This window comes from Quercus robur, chromosome 2, assembly GCF_932294415.1.
Source record: "Quercus robur chromosome 2, dhQueRobu3.1, whole genome shotgun sequence".
NCBI lineage: Eukaryota > Viridiplantae > Streptophyta > Magnoliopsida > Fagales > Fagaceae > Quercus > Quercus robur.
In genome coordinates, this window is record NC_065535.1 from 34,903,739 (window position 1) to 34,923,301 (window position 19,563).

Consider the following 19,563-nt stretch of genomic DNA (forward strand, 5'->3'; position numbering starts at 1 on the left):
CAATGCTGAGTATTAAAAGATCATTTAGAGCAATTGGTGAAGGTGGGGTACTTGAAAGAGTTCTTGTTGGACCCAAGGAATTAAGAAGCCAAGTAAGGTGCTCGACCTCGGGGGAATCCTCTCCCACCTCCATTGGGAGTGATAGAGGTCATCCACACAACTTCAAGGGGTACCCCGACGTCCAAAGGAGAGGGGTACTGGCCGTGGCGCTGGTAGAATATTGTTTGGGCGAATAGCCTTTCGAGAAGAAGATGAAGTTCACTCGGGAGTCCATTGCTTTCAATGACGATGATCTAGAAGGGATGATTCGGCCGCACAACGATGCTTTGGTGGTTACAGCCCTGATAAATGGTTTTATAGTGAAGAAGGTTTTGATAGATCAGGGGAGTGGTGCTGAAGTGATGTACCCTGACCTATTTAGTGGGTTGGGTCTAAAGAATGAAGATCTCTCCAAGTACGATACGCCCATGATCGGGTTTGACGGACGGATGGTGATTTCGAAGGGACAGATTTCGCTTCTTGAGAATATGGAAGGTAAGGAAGTAATGGTGACATTTATAGTGGTTGCTTCATTTTCTCTATATACAGCGATCCTAGGAAGGCCGTGGATTCATGCAATGGGGGTAATTCCGTCCACCTTACATGTGAAGGTTAAGTTCCGCATCGAGCAAGGTATTGCTATAGTAAGAGGAAACCAATAAGTGGCCAGGCAGTGTTTGGTAGCCGCTGTTAACCGGGAGATCAAACAAAAGGAACCAGCCGAGGAGGTCCCCTTATAGCAATCATAGGAGCCCCAAGGGAAAATGGGAGCCAACTGTGTCGAGGATTTGGTATGGGTAAGGATGCTACCACATGATGATAGGAGTTTTCACATAGGGACAAGTATAAAGTACGAAGATAGAGTAGAGATGCTGCTATTTCTTGTATAGAATGTGGTCATATTTACGTGGAACCCGTATGAAGTGCCCGGGGTGGATCCTGAGTTCATAGTTTGCAAGCTTCACATGGATTCGCTGTTCCCTCCCAAGAAGCAAAAACCGAGGAGATTGGCTAAGGAGCACGTCAAAGCTGTCAGGCAAGAGGTTAAGAGGTTGAAGGAGGCCGGGACAATAAAGGAGATATTCTTTCCGGAATGACTTGCAAATACTGTGGTGGTAAAAAAGAAGAATGACAAATGGAGGGTTTGTGTTAACTTTACTGACTTGAATCAAGTGTGCCCAAAGGACCCATTCCCCATTCCAAAGATTGATCAACTGGTAGATGCCATGTATAAGCACCCGATGATGAGCTTTTTGGATGCTTTTCAGGGTTATCATTAGATTGCCCTAGCCACCGAGGATCAAGAGAAGACGGCATTCAATTCCCCTGATGCTAGCTACCATTGTACCGTGATGCCGTTTGGGCTAAAGAATGCCGGGGCCATTTATCAGCGGATGATGACGAGGATGTTTAGGGATAAGATTAGGAGTACGGTTGAGGTTTACATTGATGATATGGTGGTCAAAAGCAAACGGGAGGCACAACATATTGGCGATCTTGAACAGGTGTTCAAAGTGCTCTAGCAACACTAGCTACGCCTCAATGCTGATAAGTGTGTTTTTGGAGTGGGGGCTGGCAAGTTCCTGGGGTATTTGATCACTAACCAAGGAATAGAAGTCAACCCTAATTAGATTGAAGTTGTGAAGCGCCTTAAGCCGCCGAGCAATCCAAAGGAAGTACAAGTACTGACCGGTATGTTAGCTACCTTTAATCGGTTTATTTCCAAGTTTACTGATCGGTGCCGACCGTTTTACTAGCTTTTGAAGAAGTGAAAGGGATTCTAGTAGAGCGAGGAGTGTGAAAGGGCTTTCTAGGACCTGAAGGAGTATTTAGTATGGGCACCTATGTTGACAACCCCAAAGCCCAATGAAGACTTATTTATGTATCTCTCGGTGTTTGAGCATGCTGTGAGTGTTGTGCTACTAAGGAATCAGGGTGTACAACTGCCAATATACTGTGTCAGTAAAACATTGGTCGACCCCGAGACGAGATCTTTGCCTCTGGTGAAGTTGGTATTAGCATTAGTTCATGCCATTAGGAAGCTGCCCCATTTTTTTCAAGCTCATACCGTCAATGTATTGATCGAGTATCCCCTACAGTCGTTGAAGAGATCTTATTTCACAGGCAAAATAGCCAAGTGGGGAACTCGGTTGGGCTCTTTTGACATCAAATACAGACCTAGGAGCTTAGTGAAGGGTTAGGTTCTTGCCAACTTTGTAGTAAAGTTTTGCCTAAGAGGAAGGATGGAGATAGTTTGTCACCTAGAAGTCCTCCCATGGAAGGTGTTTATGGACGGTGCATCCAGCGCATTAGTAGCTGGGGCTGGAATTGTAATCATCACTCCAGAAGGAATAAAGTTGGAGCATTCTTTTAGGCTAGGCTTTAGAGCTTCTAACAACGAAGCCGAGTATGAAACCTTGCTTGCCGGATTAAGAGTTGCCTCGGACCTAGGTGCTAGGGAGGTAGAGGTCTACTCGAATTCTCGATTCGTGGTTAACCAAGTACAGGGGAGCTTTGTGGCTAAGGATCCTCGAATGATGGAGTACTTACTGTTGGTAAAGCAGACTATGGACTGCATTCTAAGTGTAAGAGTGGCTCAAGTGGCACTGTAGTTGCCTAGCCAACGACTCTTCAGTCCTGCCAGAAAAGAAATGAACGTCCTCAAACAAGAGGAGGCTATGCACCAAACTCGGGGCAACCCGCCCCTCTTCGCCCTACGCCCATGTTCTAACACTGGCAGACATCGATAGAGGCTCGTCACTAAGTTTGAAAGTAGTTTGCTAGCCTGCCTCGGCCTGAGAAGAAGATGCCATGTTGGTCCTGACATGGGCAGTGGGTTGGGGACCACCAGTCGACTCCCGAATTTTGATCCCACTAGATACCCTAGGATGGGTCCTCGAGGGAGCGTCACTTAGAACCCTTGGTGGTTGGTCGGCAATGCACTACCTTTTTATGGTACGACCGACAGGAGGAGGGGGAATCAGATCCTTGCCTTGAGGCTGCTAAGTTTGAGCTGTAAGGCGGGTACCGGGCAAAAACCGATCGATGGTCATTGTACGTTTGGTCACCATCTCGTCGCCTTGACCGACCTCCGCTTTTGAAGAATTAACTAACTCAGCTACCACTGGCTCAACTACTTGAATTGAGGCTTCATGCTCTCCAACGAGTACGTGGACTCTGCGATTTTGGGATACGAGATTAGTTGAGGTATCCCTTACTGGTGCAAGAAAGTCTGCGGTAGTATACTAGAGGCCAAGGTCTCGAGCTTCACCAACGGTTAACTGTGGAGGAAGGAGATTGGCGTGTCGTACGTCTATGTACGACAGCAACAAGCTATCCACTAGCAAAGCTTGTCCAAAGGGCTACCAAGTAGTGTAGACGAGAGTGTAGCTGAGTATAAGGTGCGATGCTTGGAGTTGCCCATCTAAATTCACAAATATTTCGGACCAGAGCACGAAGTTCAAATCTTTCACGTACACTATTCTAATGTTCAGCCTAAACCTTCTGCTGTTTGCAGTAAAATAATACAAGAAATGGTTAGTGCCTGTTTAAGCAAAACAATCACAAGGAAAATACGAATAAAAGAATAAAAGTTGTTGACACCCTATTTTGCAACCCGCATTTAACCTCATATGAAGGGTAAAAGGGTAATTTCACCTTGGAAATATGCATCTTGATTTTGGTCATTAGATCCTTAATCTTATTTCACCAAAATGATCTTGATGTTGTAATGATTAAATCGACTGGTCATAAGCCTAAATCGACTGGTCATAAGCCCGAATCGGACCACCAAATTGAAAGTTATCATCAAATCAAGTTTTAATGGTTAAGATGCATCATCACAAATTAAGTCCTACTATATGTGATTATGAATAATTGATTTCAATTGGTTATAAGTATAATCAATTTGAGATCAATGATGTGTCATAATTTGATTGGTTAGGACTACATTATATGGTAGGGTTGCACATACCTAATTAACTAGATAGTTAAACATTAATTATTCAATGAGTAATTTGTACAATTATCTTTTAATTAGAGTAATTTGGAACCATTTGAGTCTGAAATGGGAGTGATTGGAGCCATTCAATGTTAATTGGGAGCTAATTTGGGACCTATTAATATTAATTGTGCTGAAACCATTTTCTAACAAATGACTTTTGTTCACTATTTCATCAATATCTCTCAGAATATTTTGAATCTGTGAATGAGGTTAATTTTCCTAGAAACTAGACATCTGGGGCTTCAATTTGAGCACAAGAATGAGACAATTCCAATCAGAATTGAGTCAGATATGATTTTTAGAAGTTGATTTTACATGCTGTTACAGCGGCTACGGGAAAACCGAACTTTGCTTGCTTCTCACTCTCATCAATCTCCACATTTAATGCACCAAATTTCCCCAAAGGCTAAAATGAGGTCTAGGTTCATGATTCTTTGTCAACCCCCATTAAATGACATTCCATTCATATTTTCTCCACCACTACTATATAAACCCCTCATCTCCTTCATTTCAAGACAAAAAAAAAAAAAAAAAAAAAAAAAAAAAAAAAAAAAACTCCTCTCTCTTCTCTTCTCTTGAGTTCTAGTGAAGTTGAGTAACCTTGTCATATCTTGGTCTTCCTGAAACTCAAGGTATTGAGTGAGACTCACTCTCCCTCTCCTAACTCTTCTTTTCCTCCACCCTTAGGACCTCCATCAAGAGTCCCCTCCTTTACTATATGGATCTTGCATGAAGGTATAATCTCCTTCCCTAACTGTTTGTTTATGTTGCCATGATGAGAATTTAAGATTAAAGTATGATAATTCTCTTGAATATGTTTGAATGTTCTTAATTGTTCTTATGTATTCTTCACATGTTTTTGGTTGTTCATCGCATGTTCATGCATATCACTAGATTTAATCTTAAATCCACATCAAAAATATGAAAAACATGTTTGTTTAATAATTCTTTCAAATCATTGAATCTAGATTATCACCATCCACACGCATTCACTAGAATTTATTTTTCAATCCAAATGCAATGCTTAATAAATTGAATTAGAGTTTATCACATGCACACACATTAAATTCAACATGCAAATTGATTGATAACATATTGGATGATGTGATATGAATGTTGGCCACCATAGTCTAGAAGACCGGTTTCATCGGGTAAGGTGGGTGCCTAACACCTTCCTGCCTTGTAATATAGCCTCCAAGCTTAGGTCAAGGGTTAGTAGATCAAATGTTTATCTATGTAATTTTCGATTTTTAGATTGTAACTAGGAAATAAAGCCATGTACTTTATCTTAGATTGTATCTAGGACCAAAGCCATATAATTTTCCTATAATCAATGTAAATTCAATTTCAAATTAATAAAATGAGGAATTTTTCAATTATGGTTTTTTTATTTTTCCAATAATTAAATAAGTGACGACTCCATTGTAAAATCCTTAATCTAAAGGGAAAAATATAACTAGTTGAATCTTCATTTTGAGAGGCAGTAACACGACTCCACCCATTCACGTGGGTTTGGCCCAACATTCCATAAAAACGGGCCAGGGGCGCAGTCTCTCACAAAAGTGCTCGGTGCTGACTAACTTCACGCGATGATAGTAGGCAGGGGAGCTTGTCGGCAAGCCAGTTACCGCTTACCCTAACGTGTTTCCCAGCTGAGTTTCTGTTAGAATCGAGTAGGCATGAAATAAGCCATACTCGTACATCCCTAGCCTTTAGACTTGAGATTGTCACACAAACTATACATAAAGTTTATATCATGGTGGTTTAACTGTAACCTGTATATCTGATTTAACCTACTGGCGTAACTTACGACTTGGTAAAAATTGGGGGGAAGTTGGTCATGACACAAACCATAAAACCTAAGAGTACTAAGTAAGAGAAGGTCCACGGGAAAACTAACCCCTCCCTCTAGGATAGCCATCAAAGGGAAAAACGCTGTATTGGACCCAAAATGACGATGGAGAGCAATGTTGCCCTCATGGCAATAAGCCACATCCACATCCCCAGGGATGTTGAAAACCTCTCTAAAGTTAGCTAAGGACGTCTCAGTGGACAGAAGATGGGAAAATCCCATTCTTAAACTCTAAAGCGAAGGAAAAAATTGAAAGAGGAAGGAGTAGAGAAACTTACTGTGGGCTCTAGGAAGGGGTGATCTTGATTGAAGGATTTATGCACGGGGGAAGAATGCTCGGCAGAGAGAAATTTTGGAGAATAGGAAAGCAAAAAGTGATTTGAGGAAAGAACATGGACTATTTATAGGATAGGAGCATTTAATGGGGGAGAGAGGCAAGAAAAACCTTCTGAATTCTTTTTGTAATCCCCACACGCGCGACCTCGTTTTGGGAATTGCCAGGTTATGATGGCGATTAATCCTGGCACCCTGGCATAATGCCCATTTTTAGAGCGCATTAATGACCATCCTATCTGTTCAGTATCTAACGTCTGGGCTTCTCGAGAGCTCTTTGGCGCTTGTCATCCTTGATTCGTCCTTGGGATCCAAACACGAATCAAGGGGGGGCTATTGTACGAGACAGGACCCCAGGCCCATTGTTCTTAGGATCCTAGGCTTGTGGTGCCGCACAGGGCGGGGCCCCAAGCCCGTTGGGCCTTAGGCCCTAGCCTTGTGATATAATGTATGACCCTATCCCTGTTGACCTATGGCCTTGACCTGGGCGCACCTCGAGGTAAACCTGAATCCACTATCTTGAAAGAATCGAAGTTCATACAATAAGACTTACAAGCCCTCACGCTCGACTTCTTATTGCTACTCACCAGTAGAACTTACTGACACGACCACGTGCAAGCTCCGAATCCATGGACTCCTTCTTTCTTGGATTCACCACCAGATACAAGCACACCTGCTTGTGTTTCTTTAAGCTTCAATGGCAGCAACTAAGTTGATCATCAAGGTGTAGATAATATCTCCTCCTTGAAAACCTTAAGTTTGTGTAAAGGAAAGCTCCTCTAGATCTCACAAGAGATTTACACAAACAGCAATATAAGCAACACTAAAACGTGGCTAGGGTTTGCCTTTTATACTTAGGATAAATTAGAAAACCCTAAACGTTTTAAACAAACTAGGGTTGAGTTGGAATTTTGCAAAAAAAACGCATTCTGCCTGAGCTTCGATCGATCGAGCCAGGCCGAAATGCATAGTAACTTCTGCATCAGCTCGATTCCAACTTTACATAAAAGATACAACTTTGAGCAAGTCTAAACATTACTAAACATATTGTTTTGATCATGGTTTGCCAACAATACACATTAGAGTTCTAAATACATAAAAACCTAAGTCTTTGGAACCTAACAAGGTGAACCCAACCCAACCTGACCCTTAACCCAATTGACCAGCAACTCGATTAACCCGTTTAAAAATGACTCGTTTGACTCACAAATCCAATTGACCTGACTTGACCCGCCTATTTTGCCACGTCTAAGTAATACTAGTTTTTTAAACCAAGTCTATAATAATATTATATAACCATAGTACAACTACAAAAGGGCCTAACCTTTGTAGTTGTAGACTGGAGTTATAAACAGCAAACACTAGATACACACAACCGATGTAGGATAAATATCCCTATTTTTTTTTTAGTAAACAGTAATACTTATTATAACACACACAAAAATAGAAATACTAGTGTTATAAACATTTAATTTTTTGCTAAACAACTCAAAAGTGTTATAAATAGTTTAAGCGTTGAATTTACCTTTAATAATCTTTGGGTTTCTTTCTTAATTTTTACTTGTAATTAAATACTAAGTGGTGACTCTATTTGCAAGTCTTTCAATTTATGAGGATGATATCTACACTAAAATTGCCACAATGAAATTTTCTATTGTAGGACCCAAATAATTAAGGCTTAATTTTTTTTTTGAGAGATAATTACAATATATTACTAACCCTCAGTTTGATCACAATTCTCACATAGAATATTCATTTCATTTCCCACTCCCTTTTAGTATTCCTCACAAAACTGTAAGCAATATTCATTTCTTTAATGAAATAATTGTAAAATATTGATTTAATCCCTATTTTAGAAAAATAAAAATAAAAGATGAATGTTTTGTTTGTTTTTGCAATGATGTTTCTAGAAAATCAGTTATTTTCTAAAAAATATTTTCTATAAAACTATCTTATTTTCCTAAGTTTATTAGCAACCTTAAATAAGTTGAAAAACAATCTCTTATTTAGTTTACTGTGAAATAGAATTGTTTTCAAAAAAAAAAAAAAAAAAATTAGTAGAAAACAATCTTTTAAATAAGCCATACTTTTTATGTTGACTAAATATAGTTTTTATTCGACTCATTTATTCTAATGTTACCAAACATTAGAAAATACAGAAAACTATCTTTATAGAATGTTTTCCATCAAAACAAATAGAGCATTCCAGGGTATATATGTTATTGGTTATCCCTATCTTTCATTTCCATTTTTTCTTTTATAAGCATATATTTCTTTTTTCCCATTCTTTATTTTATAAACTTTCAAATACACTAGAGTTAATACACCATATTCAGATATTCTCTTCCTTCATGGCCTACTCATTTCATTTATGGCCTACTCATTTCATTTCATTATTTTATAAATTTCCAAATATAGTGTCAAGGAATATGAAGAATTATTAAAACTTCACCATCGACATGAATGTCCCTAATTTTGTTTATATTTTTGGGATGAATTTTAACTAGAGTTGTTTTTAATTACTTAATTTGATTGAAAAAGTTATTTCTTTCTTTTGGGGGTCTCATTTGATACGTGACAATTTTTAATTGCCGTTAATGACAGAATTCGACTTACATTATTGCATGATATAGTATTATTCACTATTAGCACTCCATTTAAATTAAAAATAATTTAGTGATAAATTTTATAAATTATGATCAACAACTAATTTAACCGGAATGTTTCTCAAAAAAAAAAAAAAAAAAAAAAAAAAAAAAAAAAAAAAAAAAAAAAAAAACTAATCTAACCGGAAGAAATAGAATCATCTTCTGAATCCACTTTTTTGATAGGGCAATTTGTTGTAAAGAGGAAGAAGATCGTCTGATTTTTGGGTTTGGGCCAGATTTAGATGGGGCTACTTAGTTGAACTTATGTTAGGTTTAGGCCCAAGTCATGACAAGAAATTATGCTGCTAGTGCTGGGCCTTTATATTTAAATTTTGAGTTGGAGCAATTGAACACCAATTAGTCCAATCGTTGAGATCAGTTCAAAATCAACCATAAACAAAACAGAGGGATTTGAATTAGGTTTGGCTTACCTTCAGTATTATTTTAACTAGAGGTCTCTTTTTATTTTAATTATACAATGGCCAGTGGTACTGGTAGTAGATTTTAATCTCCACTTTTTATTTAGTTAGTAGATGATGTGACAGTTTCTCATTAAAACAAAAGGAGATTCTAGTTAAAAAAAAGTACTTGAAGTAAGCCAGACCCTGTGAATTAATTGATAGGAGAGTCAACAATTTCTTTCCAAGTGGCACTTGATAAGAGAACTAAAATCAATAGAAAATTTAAAGTTGGTAGACTAAAATAACAATTCACCAAATTTATAATGTGTAAATTGTATTTTTGCCTAAATTTTAAGTATTACCTAATTATCTTCAATAAAAAGATAACTAATCATTCATTTAAAACAACTAGATTACCTAATTATCCAAGGCATCAATACAAAGCCTTGCTTTAAAATTAAACCAATAAAGTCATGACACGGAATTAATTAAAAATAACTTCTTAAGAACCAATAACAATTAATTGATTATAATTACATTTGATCAATCTCAATTTTAAGAATGTGCACCAAATGTTAAAATCTTGATTTGGCTACATCTTTTGTTCCGATGGTCTGATTTAAGCACATAATATGTCGTTTTAATGGTTAGAACTTCTAAATTTGGTTTCAATCTAGCATTTGAAAATTGAACGATCAAATTACAATTTTTTACCTTATGGAGGTTGTAAAATGTGACGTTTCCATTAAGGCAATAATTACATGAGTTGCCCAACCAGAAAGTTGACATTCTAAGTATCTATTTGTTGGCAAGCCCAATTTGAGTGTAAAATAGGCATCACTGATTTAATGAGCATTAGCTTTCCAGCTGGGGATAAGATAAGCGTTGATAACAACCGACCTTTCCAATCTTTAAGTTTTTTGATGCTAGTCGGTCCATTATGGGCTGAAAGAACTTCTTTCTTCTATGCCCAGTGGGCCATATGTTTACCCAAATATGGCCTTATCCATATTCAGATTGTCTCATTAGATTTTAAGTATTTTTTGGACAAATCCATCTTCTTGATTGAGGTTATGAGATGGAAAAAGTTACAGTTATCATCACAATATATTGGGATATGGTTTTTGAAATAACCAAAAATAAAAACAGATACAAAAAAAAAAAAGGGACGACCTAATTCCTTCTATTGGGCATTATGCATTTTTTCTATAGAAACAATTCAATATATAAGTTAACTACGTAATAACTCAATAATAGAATCCATAAGTGTATTATTTTCTGATTTTCAGCTTAATTTATAACCTATTAAGTATAATGAGTGTGATAAAAGAAGGAATTACTAATAGGTTAAGGTAATGAGTGTGATAAAAGAAGGAATTACTAATAGGTTAAGGTTGCTAAAAGGTAGACAAACAATTTCTCAAAATTGAATGCATACAAAAAACAATTGGGTTGAAGAAGCTAAGAAAAGAGAGAGAGCAAAATAGATTGAACTCAGCAAGTCTGGACGTTGGAAATTAAGAAATCAGAGAGATAGAGAAAGAGAGAAATTAAGAAGAGTCAAAGCCACTCAGGCTCACATTGGATGAGCTCTAGGTGTGTTACTATGTTGCAAATATGTTGGAGGCTAGTGGTGACGTCTCCTTTTACCATCACCTCCAAAGTAAGCTAAAAAGAGAGTTTTTTTTTTTTTTTTTTTTTCAGAAAAAAAAAAATTAGAATCTCTCTCTCTCTCATAATTGTTAAAATAGTTGTCATTAAGTTTGTAAATGTCCAATTAAATTAAGTTAGTGATATATACAACTTATCACTAACAAGATTGTAACCCTATCTAAATGACTTGCAAAATTATGTTTACCTGGTGGTAGAGGAAAAAAGTACATATATTCTTTTAAAAAGTTAAAAAGTAGCTTTTTTTTTTTTGGTGAAAAATTTTGAGTAGTAGCCCTAACCCCACCGACAAGTTACCACTTACCAGCATTTGAAAAATATACTACAAGGTGGAAGGTGAGGCAATAAATTCAAAATTTATTAGTGAATATCTAACTAATCAAACATAGAAAAAAATAATATTAAATACATATGTAGATACCCAATGAAATGTATTGAGATTTTTTTTTTCTTTTTATAGATACAATATTATTTGAAATGTCTACTCCCTTATGATTTATGTCTATCAGAAAATATTTTTTGGCTTTTGGCATTGACGGAATTCAAATCAAAATCCTTTATTCTTCAATTAAAGATTTTATCAATTGAATAACTAGAACCCACAAAATGTAACCGAAAGATGAATTAACAAACCTTGGTCATGCATATAATCTAGTTTTCTTTCCTTTTTTTCTTTTTCTTTTTCCCCAATTCAAGATAAAAGTATAAAGCAAATTAGAGTCATATCTACATGTGGTATGACAATTGCAAGTTTCAGTAATCCTAAAGAAAGTCCTGCAAGATCCAATGCTTTTAAGAGAAATATACCTCACAACATTCCCAGAATTATGCTATGTTTGGAAGTTTGGAGGGAGAGGAGAGTAGAGGGGAATGGTTATCCTCCACCTTATTTGGATACTTTTAAAATTAAATAAGGGGGAGGGGAATAATTAGTCTTTTCATAGTTTGTAATTTTGTTAATATGATAAGGATAAATTTGGTAATTCATTTGGTCAAGCATTTCCATGCTCTACTCTCCCTCCAAATCTCTCCAATTTGGAGAAATTAAAAATGAGGGGTTAGAAATAGTTAGAACCCCTTCAAACCCCTCAAAATCCCTTCCCTTCCTCCCTTACAAAACATTCAAATAAGGTAATTTAACTTACTCTTTCTTCCTTTACTCTACTCCCCATCCATCCAAACAAGCTATTAGTTTGGAACTTTGGATACACCTTGGCACATGTCAAATATGTTAGAATTTTTTTTTTGTGGAGAATACTAGGTATTTTTTAACACACACACACATGGGAAAGGGAAGAACGTTTTTTTAAAGAAACTTACAGTGGTGTATATCAAAAAAGAAATATGTTAGAAAATAGGGAAGCCAAAGCAAAATGAATGCTTTAAAAGGAATGTTATAAGTAATCAATCACACACACCAATATCAAGGAAGTTAATTCCGTACCGTACCGGCCGGTACGGTCTCCCTCCAAATCTCTCCAATTTGGAGAAATTAAAAATGAGGGGTTAGAAATAGTTAGAACCCCTTCAAACCCCTCCAAATCCCTTCCCTTCCTCTCTTAAAAAACATTCAAATAAGGTAATTTAACTTACTCTTTCTTCCTTTACTCTACTCCCCATCCATCCAAACAAGCTATTAGTTTGGAACTTTGGATACACCTTGGCACATCTCAAATATGTTAGAATTTTTTTTTTTGTGGAGAATACTAGGTATTTTTTAACACACACACATGGGAAAGGGAAGAACGTTTTTTTAAAGAAACTTACAGTGGTGTATATCAAAAAAAGAAATATGTTAGAAAATAGGGAAGCCAAAGCAAAATGAATGCTTTAAAAGGAATGTTATAAGTAATCAATCACACACACCAATATCAAGGAAGTTAATTCCGTACCGTACCGGCCGGTACGGTCGGTATATACCGTGCCGGCCAATGCACTGGTACAAATAACCCTCTTGTTTCATACCGGAAAAAATATCAGCCGTATCGGCCGTATACCGGTTGTACCGGCGAAATCCAGCTGTTTCAGCCAGTAAATGGATACCGGGCCGAAACACGAAAAGTCTCATTTGTAAAGAAACAAAACAAATAAGAAGGAGAAAAGGAAGAAGACGACGACGAAGCAGGGGTGGCACCGTGAAGCAACTACTTCTTCTTCTTCTTCTTTCCTTTTTTTCTTCTTCTCTGTTCGTCTCCCTCTCTTTTTTTTTTGCTGAACTTTGTTATGTATGTGTCTGGTTTCTCACTTTCTCTTTCTTTGTTTTGTATTTGTTTTTTAAGTTTCCTAAGCTCTTTGTGTGACTATAGTACACTGACACTAGCTGCCTAGCATTGGAAATAATGAAAGCTTTTAATTTTTGAATAAAAGATGAGCTCTCCACGTGAAAGCTCTCCATCACTTCTTTTCAGCTTTGGCCTTTGAGGCCAACATGATGTGACATAATGTACATGTATTGCCATATTGCCAAGGTATTGCAACAAATTTATATTTAGAACAATGCTAATATTACAACATTTTAAACAACTTTTGCCATAAGTTGTCGTGTGAGTAGTTGTAAGTGATGAAAATGTGAACCCACATACACTCACAATTTTTTTCACCCCTCACAACTTATCATATAATGAGTTGTGGTAAAAGTTAATAACTCCATCAAAAAATATAAAAAGTTACCAATGTGATATATTGAGTTATTAGAAATATAACTTTGTATATTGTATAAAATAGTAAAAAATAGCGGTAAATCCAAAACGGTACACCGATATTAACCGATATCCAAAATATATCGTACCACTGGCCAAATCGGTACAGCCTCAAGTACGGTATTGACTTCCTTGACCAATATACAAGGAATATTTTATTTCTTTCTTTCTTAATAGGTCTTTAATTCAAATATTTTCCTTACATTATTTATACAACTATGGCTTTAAAATTTGTTACGAATCTTGAAAAGCTCAATAAGTAAAGTGCATCGTAATATTTTTGATAAGTGGTAAGAGAAATTATTCACAATTGTGAAGGTGATTAGTCTATAATGGTGAATGATAAGGTGATATCAGTAGTGGATCCTAATGAGAACTAACAAAAATCTATTAACTCAATTATTGTGAAAATTATTGTGTATATATAGCTTTACTCAATTATTTAGTATATTTGGTATAGTACATCTTTTGTTCATATAAATGCATGTTTTACATGTGGAACCTATAAGTGATTAGATTCTAGATGCTAGACCTATATGTGGGATTCATATTTATATAAGAAAAATGTGTGGTACTTCAGGTACATTGAATTAGGGAGGAGGAATTTGAACCTAGATTCTCTTTATAAAGGAGATCTTATGATGCCAATAAAATACAAGTCTTTTGGCATACATATTGACAAGTTGGGTGTAACACATGACATTAATTTACTTGACATAAAATTCAAAAGGTCACAAGGATTAACCAAAGGAAATCCCATAATATCACTAAACTATAAGTATTTTGACATGCACCGAATAATCTGACAAGTTGTTAAGCATAACAATGTCCCACTAGAAAGTTGATCAAGTTATATTGTCTATATTTTGGCAAGCCCACTTTGTTGTTTTTTTTTTAGATAGACACTAACTAGGGAGGTGAGATTCGAATTACAAACTTAAACTACAAAGAATGCCATACAAACTGAGTTATCACTTGCAAGTTGCAACTACTTTAAAAATTCAAAGCAAGATAGTCTATAAATACTAAATACACTGTAATGAGCATTACCTTTCCAGTTTGGGATAACAAACGAACTTTCCAGTCTTGAAGTTTTTATGCTACTCAATGTGGACTAAACAAGCTCCTTTCTTCTTTGCCCAATTGGCCATATGTTTACCAAAATATGGCCTAATTTATATTTAGATTGTCTCATTATATTTGTAGTATTTATTGGACAAATCCATCATCTTGACTGGGGTTATGAGATGAAAAAAGTTACATTTATCACCACAATATATATACATGGGATATGGTTTTTAAAATCACCAAAAATAAAAACAGATAAAAAAAAAAAAGGACTATGCCATATTCTCCTTCCTTCTATTAGGCATGAAAGTATTACAGACCAAAAAAAAGAAAGAAAAAAAAAAGCAGTATCACACATGATGCAGCCATTGACGCTTTGGATTTTGTAGCCATTGATGCCATTAAGACAAAAATGGCTGTGATAGCATTTGGTGACCTTAGGACACATATGTCTATTACAATGGAAAATTATTAAGTTTTTCCTGAATATGATTAAATGTTGCTTCCTCTTCTTATATTTATAGTGAAGACCATATTACCATTATCTAGGAGTACCTAATAATTATTCTATTACAACCGTCCCACAATAAAAGTGGGGGATGAACCTAAAAGAACTTGGGAATTCTCAATGACAGGCAGTGATGACAGGCCTTGCACTTTTGGAATTGTTAACATCAGGGGGTGGGGATGGGAGCATGGTGAGTGCCAATATTCCACTTATCGCAGCTGCAATAGCGCCCACCACGAATGCTGGTAGATTACCACCTCCGAATAAGGAATCCCAGGGTCCACTAGTAACCGATACGATCATCTAAAAAAAAAGTGAAAGGTGAGGTCGTGAATTCAAAATTTATTAAACAAATACTAATTAATCCAAAAAATATATTATATAAGATAAAAGCTGAGGTCGGGCATTTAAAATTTATTAAAAACACCATTAAATACATATGTGTTGATTGGAAGTTTTTTTTTTTTTTTAAAAAAAAGATACAATAATATCTAAACTGCCCCCTCCGTTATCCTTTCAAAAAAAAAACTGCCCCCTCCGTTATGATATATATGTTTAGGGTAGGAAAAAATCGGATTAAAGTATCTATTTAACAACAACAAAAAAAACTTTATGAGTTGAAGTAACTAAAACCTGGGAAATGTGACTGAAAAATAAAAGATAAAAGAATAAAGCAAACTGAAGTGAAATCTACCTGAGGTATCACGATTGAAAGATTCAGAACTCCCAAAGAAAGTCCTGCAAAGATCCAACACTTATAAGAGAAATATACCTCAAAGCAATCAAAGAATTAGTTTGGATATATATATATATAGGATAAAAGAAACCATACCTTGGCCCGCGCCTGATGTGCTAGAAAATATGGAAGCTAAAGCGAAAGGAATGCTATAAGTCACCTGCACCAATATGCAAGGAATGTTTTATTTATTTTTCTCTTAACAAATAGTTCCTTTTATTTGAATATTGTCCCTACATTAATTCATTTAACTCTAGCTTTAACATTTATTTTGAATCTTAAAAAGTAACATTTTTTTTCCTTTTATTTTATTTTATTTATTTATAATTTAATAGTTGAGAAAGAGGGAAGTATTGAATTATTATTATTTTTAAATTCAATTATTAGAATGATGGTTGGTTTGAATTTTGATTCTGTTTGGTAATCTCACTAAAATACAGATCTTCTGGCATGTACTAAATAATTTTAGCGTAACATAATGACATTAATTAATTTGACATAAAATTCAAAAAGTGACAAGGATTAAGCGTTAAATTCCAAAAACTATAGATCTCTCTGTCTCCCTCTTTCATGTCAAAGAATTGTAACGTAAACGCAATCATCATTATCAAAATGAATTACAAATTAAATAATAGGGGAGAGAGAAAGAAAAGGCAAAGTGTGGCTCACAAAGTAGGATGGGGCCAAAAATAGAAATCGGGAGGAAGTGAGAAAAAGAATTGTAACACATCTAGAGAACATGCAAAGATAACAAGAATCAACAAAGAAAGAAAGAAAAATGATATTACAAATTTGGATCGACATCTTGTGCAATATCAAATGATCTCTAATCTAATGGAAGCTATAAAAGTTAATTTTTTAACTTTTTTTTATTTGTCATATTGGATTTGGATCTAATTACATCCGGTGTTGATGTACGAGATCTCAATCTTACAAATCTTACCCAAAAAAAAAAAAAAAAAAAAAAAACTTAATAAAGTGATGTAGTAAGCATATAACTTTTTTTTTTTTTGGGAGAAACTAGTAAGCATATAATTGGTACTATTTAAACACCATGATAAATGATTGTTTAAATTACTTTAAAAAAAAATAATAAATGGAATTAATTTATAAGATTTATATAATAAAATTAATTTATATTATCTTTAACATCACCTAGAAAAGAATTATTATTATTATTGTTGTGTTGGGTAAGAGTAATTAATATATGCATTGATTATGTACTATCATAGCGTGTAGATGCACAATCATGTAGGACCCACATATTATGATAAGTATAAACTTTTTATGGAAATTTTTTTCTGACTTTTTGACAGTTTTTTATATTTTTTATTAAATTTATATTGAATTTTTTTTTAAAATTACCCATTAATAAACTTTCTAAGAACCTCATTAACATGACCTATAATATACTATTAGATATATGACAAATAGATATATGTCGGTCAAGGTCTTAAAGTTCAACTTGTACTTGTTTCTCCCAAAGAAAAAAAAAAAAAAAAAAAAGTTCTACTTGTACTTCAAAGTGATTTTGACTAAGGAGAAATATCTCTTGAAACCTATTACTCACAATATTGTGGGACCCATGCATGCTGCAAGAAAAATGTCTCATAAAACAATATTAGTGGATAATTTTTATAACAAAAGCAATTCAAATGTCTAATTCTTCAACTATGACATAATATCCCCCTCAAAAAAAAAAAAAAAAAAAAAACTATGACATAATAAATACATGCAATGCATGAGATACGTTTTATATCGAGTAGAAAGGCTTAATTACCGCTTGCGGTACACCCAACACGGCGAAGAGAGCCAAAGCGCCGGCCTTAATGCCTCCCGGTGGTGTCGTCGCCACCGGATGACCATTGCGAGCCTTCTCGGCCAACTTGGTAACCAACACAGTCATGGCCAAACACGCAGCTAGCAAGAAATTAGCAATAGCCCATAAACGCTTCACTCCCCCGACCCCACGCGCCAAGTGCTCCACCCCTAAAGATGTGAAACCCAACACCACAGAGTTAAGCATCAACCCCAATGCACCAGTGCGTACACCCACGTTGTACAAGTCCAGCAGCTTTCCTTTCGCAGTAGCATCACCTCCAAACACCTCTCTCCCCATCCAATCAGTGTCAAATAGAAGGAAAGGGAACCATGCAATCCAGTTGAAACATGTCACCAAGAGCAAAATCCGCATGGGTCTTTTAAGCTCTTTGAAAGCCCCCGCCATTTCACCAAAACATGGTACTTTAACAACCTCTTCTGCAGAATCTACTTCTGGTTCTGAAAATGTTTTTTCTTTCACCAGAGTGAGAGCCAATGTGGTCAAAGTTAACAACAATGCAATAGAGATGAAAAAACAAGTCTTGAGATTTGCACAATACTCATCACAAGCTTTAGTGTGTGTGAAAGGCAAAATCGTGTAGAGTTTTTTGAGTGAACCAGCAGTATAGCCTAATACGTTACCAACAGCCATGAAGAAAGAGAACAAATTATTGGCTATACGCATTCTTTTCTGGTCATTTGAGGAAAGATCAGCTAGAAAAGCACGACATGGACCTTGTAACATGTTGTTAGCAACATCAAGGATCCAAAACCCAACCACAAACACAACGATTGCACGTGGCTTCGAGGTTTTGTTTAAGGAATCACCAGAGAGGTGACCAAAGTCAGCAGCATATCCGATGAGGAAAACAGCGGCCGCGACGAGGGCAGCTCCGGCGGCAATAAAGGGTCTACGGCGACCGAAACGAGAGGTGGAACGGTCGCTGTAATAGCCAACTATGGGTTGAACAAGCATGCCGGAGATAGGACCACAGAGCCAAATGAAAGCAGCCCATTTGTGAGGAATACCCAAAAGCTGAACATATGGGGTCAACAAAGATAGCTGTAGAGCCCATCCAAATTGAACCCCAGCTGCTATTGAAGACACCAGAAAGATATTCCTCACGGGACTCGCTTTGCTTTCAGAACTAGCTCTTTCAACTTCCATGGCAGAGAAGAGACTGTTTTCTTAGATTTTGTTTGTGTGTGAGTGAGAGAGTTTGGTATGTGCTTGATACAAATTTATATTTGAGTGTGGAGGCAATTTAGGCCGGTGGGCTTTGCTAATTTTGTGCCTTATCCATTTAACTTTACTGTTTACAATGAAAACACTGTCACTGCCTACGCGTGTATCACCGTCTTAAAGACTCTTTTCCTTTTATTTCGACAGTAAATTGTGTAGTTCTTGGTTTCTCCATATTTGAATTTATGAAGGGGTCCACATTTTAATAAATGATACTATATAGATATAAAGATATAGGTTCGGAAGAAAGGCTTAATTTCTTTCCTAGGCTTTTTTTTTTTTTTTTTTTTTGGGAGAATCTGGTCTTTTTTAGTATTGACAGAAAAAAGCTTGCTTTACTATCATCATAGGATTATATATGAGTGTCTAAATTGATACTTCCCATAACTATATATTTTTAAAACTAATTCTATTAAATTAAATAAATGGTAGATATATGTTAGGAATATATATAGTATTTCTTCCAGAGGTCTGTTGGGTTGTCATGAATCTTGCTCAGTAGCATGGGTAGGGTATGATAATTTGTTTTATTTATCATCTT

General features: G+C 35.8%; 1 protein-coding gene across 1 annotated transcript; it reads right to left on the bottom strand.

Annotated features, from left to right (window-relative positions):
• Positions 1-15,095: 15,095 nt before the first annotated feature.
• Positions 15,096-19,135, bottom strand: LOC126713482 (sucrose transport protein SUC2-like). Its single transcript, XM_050413234.1, has 4 exons — positions 17,739-19,135; positions 16,055-16,118; positions 15,917-15,960; positions 15,096-15,525 (listed from the first exon to the last, which is right to left on the bottom strand). Exons 1-4 carry the CDS (start codon positions 18,945-18,947, stop codon positions 15,340-15,342), a joined length of 1,503 nt encoding a protein of 500 aa, XP_050269191.1. The 5' UTR covers positions 18,948-19,135; the 3' UTR covers positions 15,096-15,339.
• Between the last annotated feature and the right edge of the window lie 428 nt (positions 19,136-19,563).

Excerpts from the sequence above, each read along its gene's own strand:
- LOC126713482 (XM_050413234.1), bottom strand. The coding sequence starts at position 18,947 with ATGGAAGTTGAAAGAGCTAGTTCTGAAAGCAAAGCGAGTCCCGTGAGG. Across the intron at positions 16,119-17,738 it reads TGTTGGGTGTACCGCAAGCG|GTGACTTATAGCATTCCTTT; the intron begins GTAATTAAGCCT and ends ATATTGGTGCAG. Across the intron at positions 15,526-15,916 it reads TTTCAATCGTGATACCTCAG|ATGATCGTATCGGTTACTAG; the intron begins GTAGATTTCACT and ends CTTTTTTTTTAG.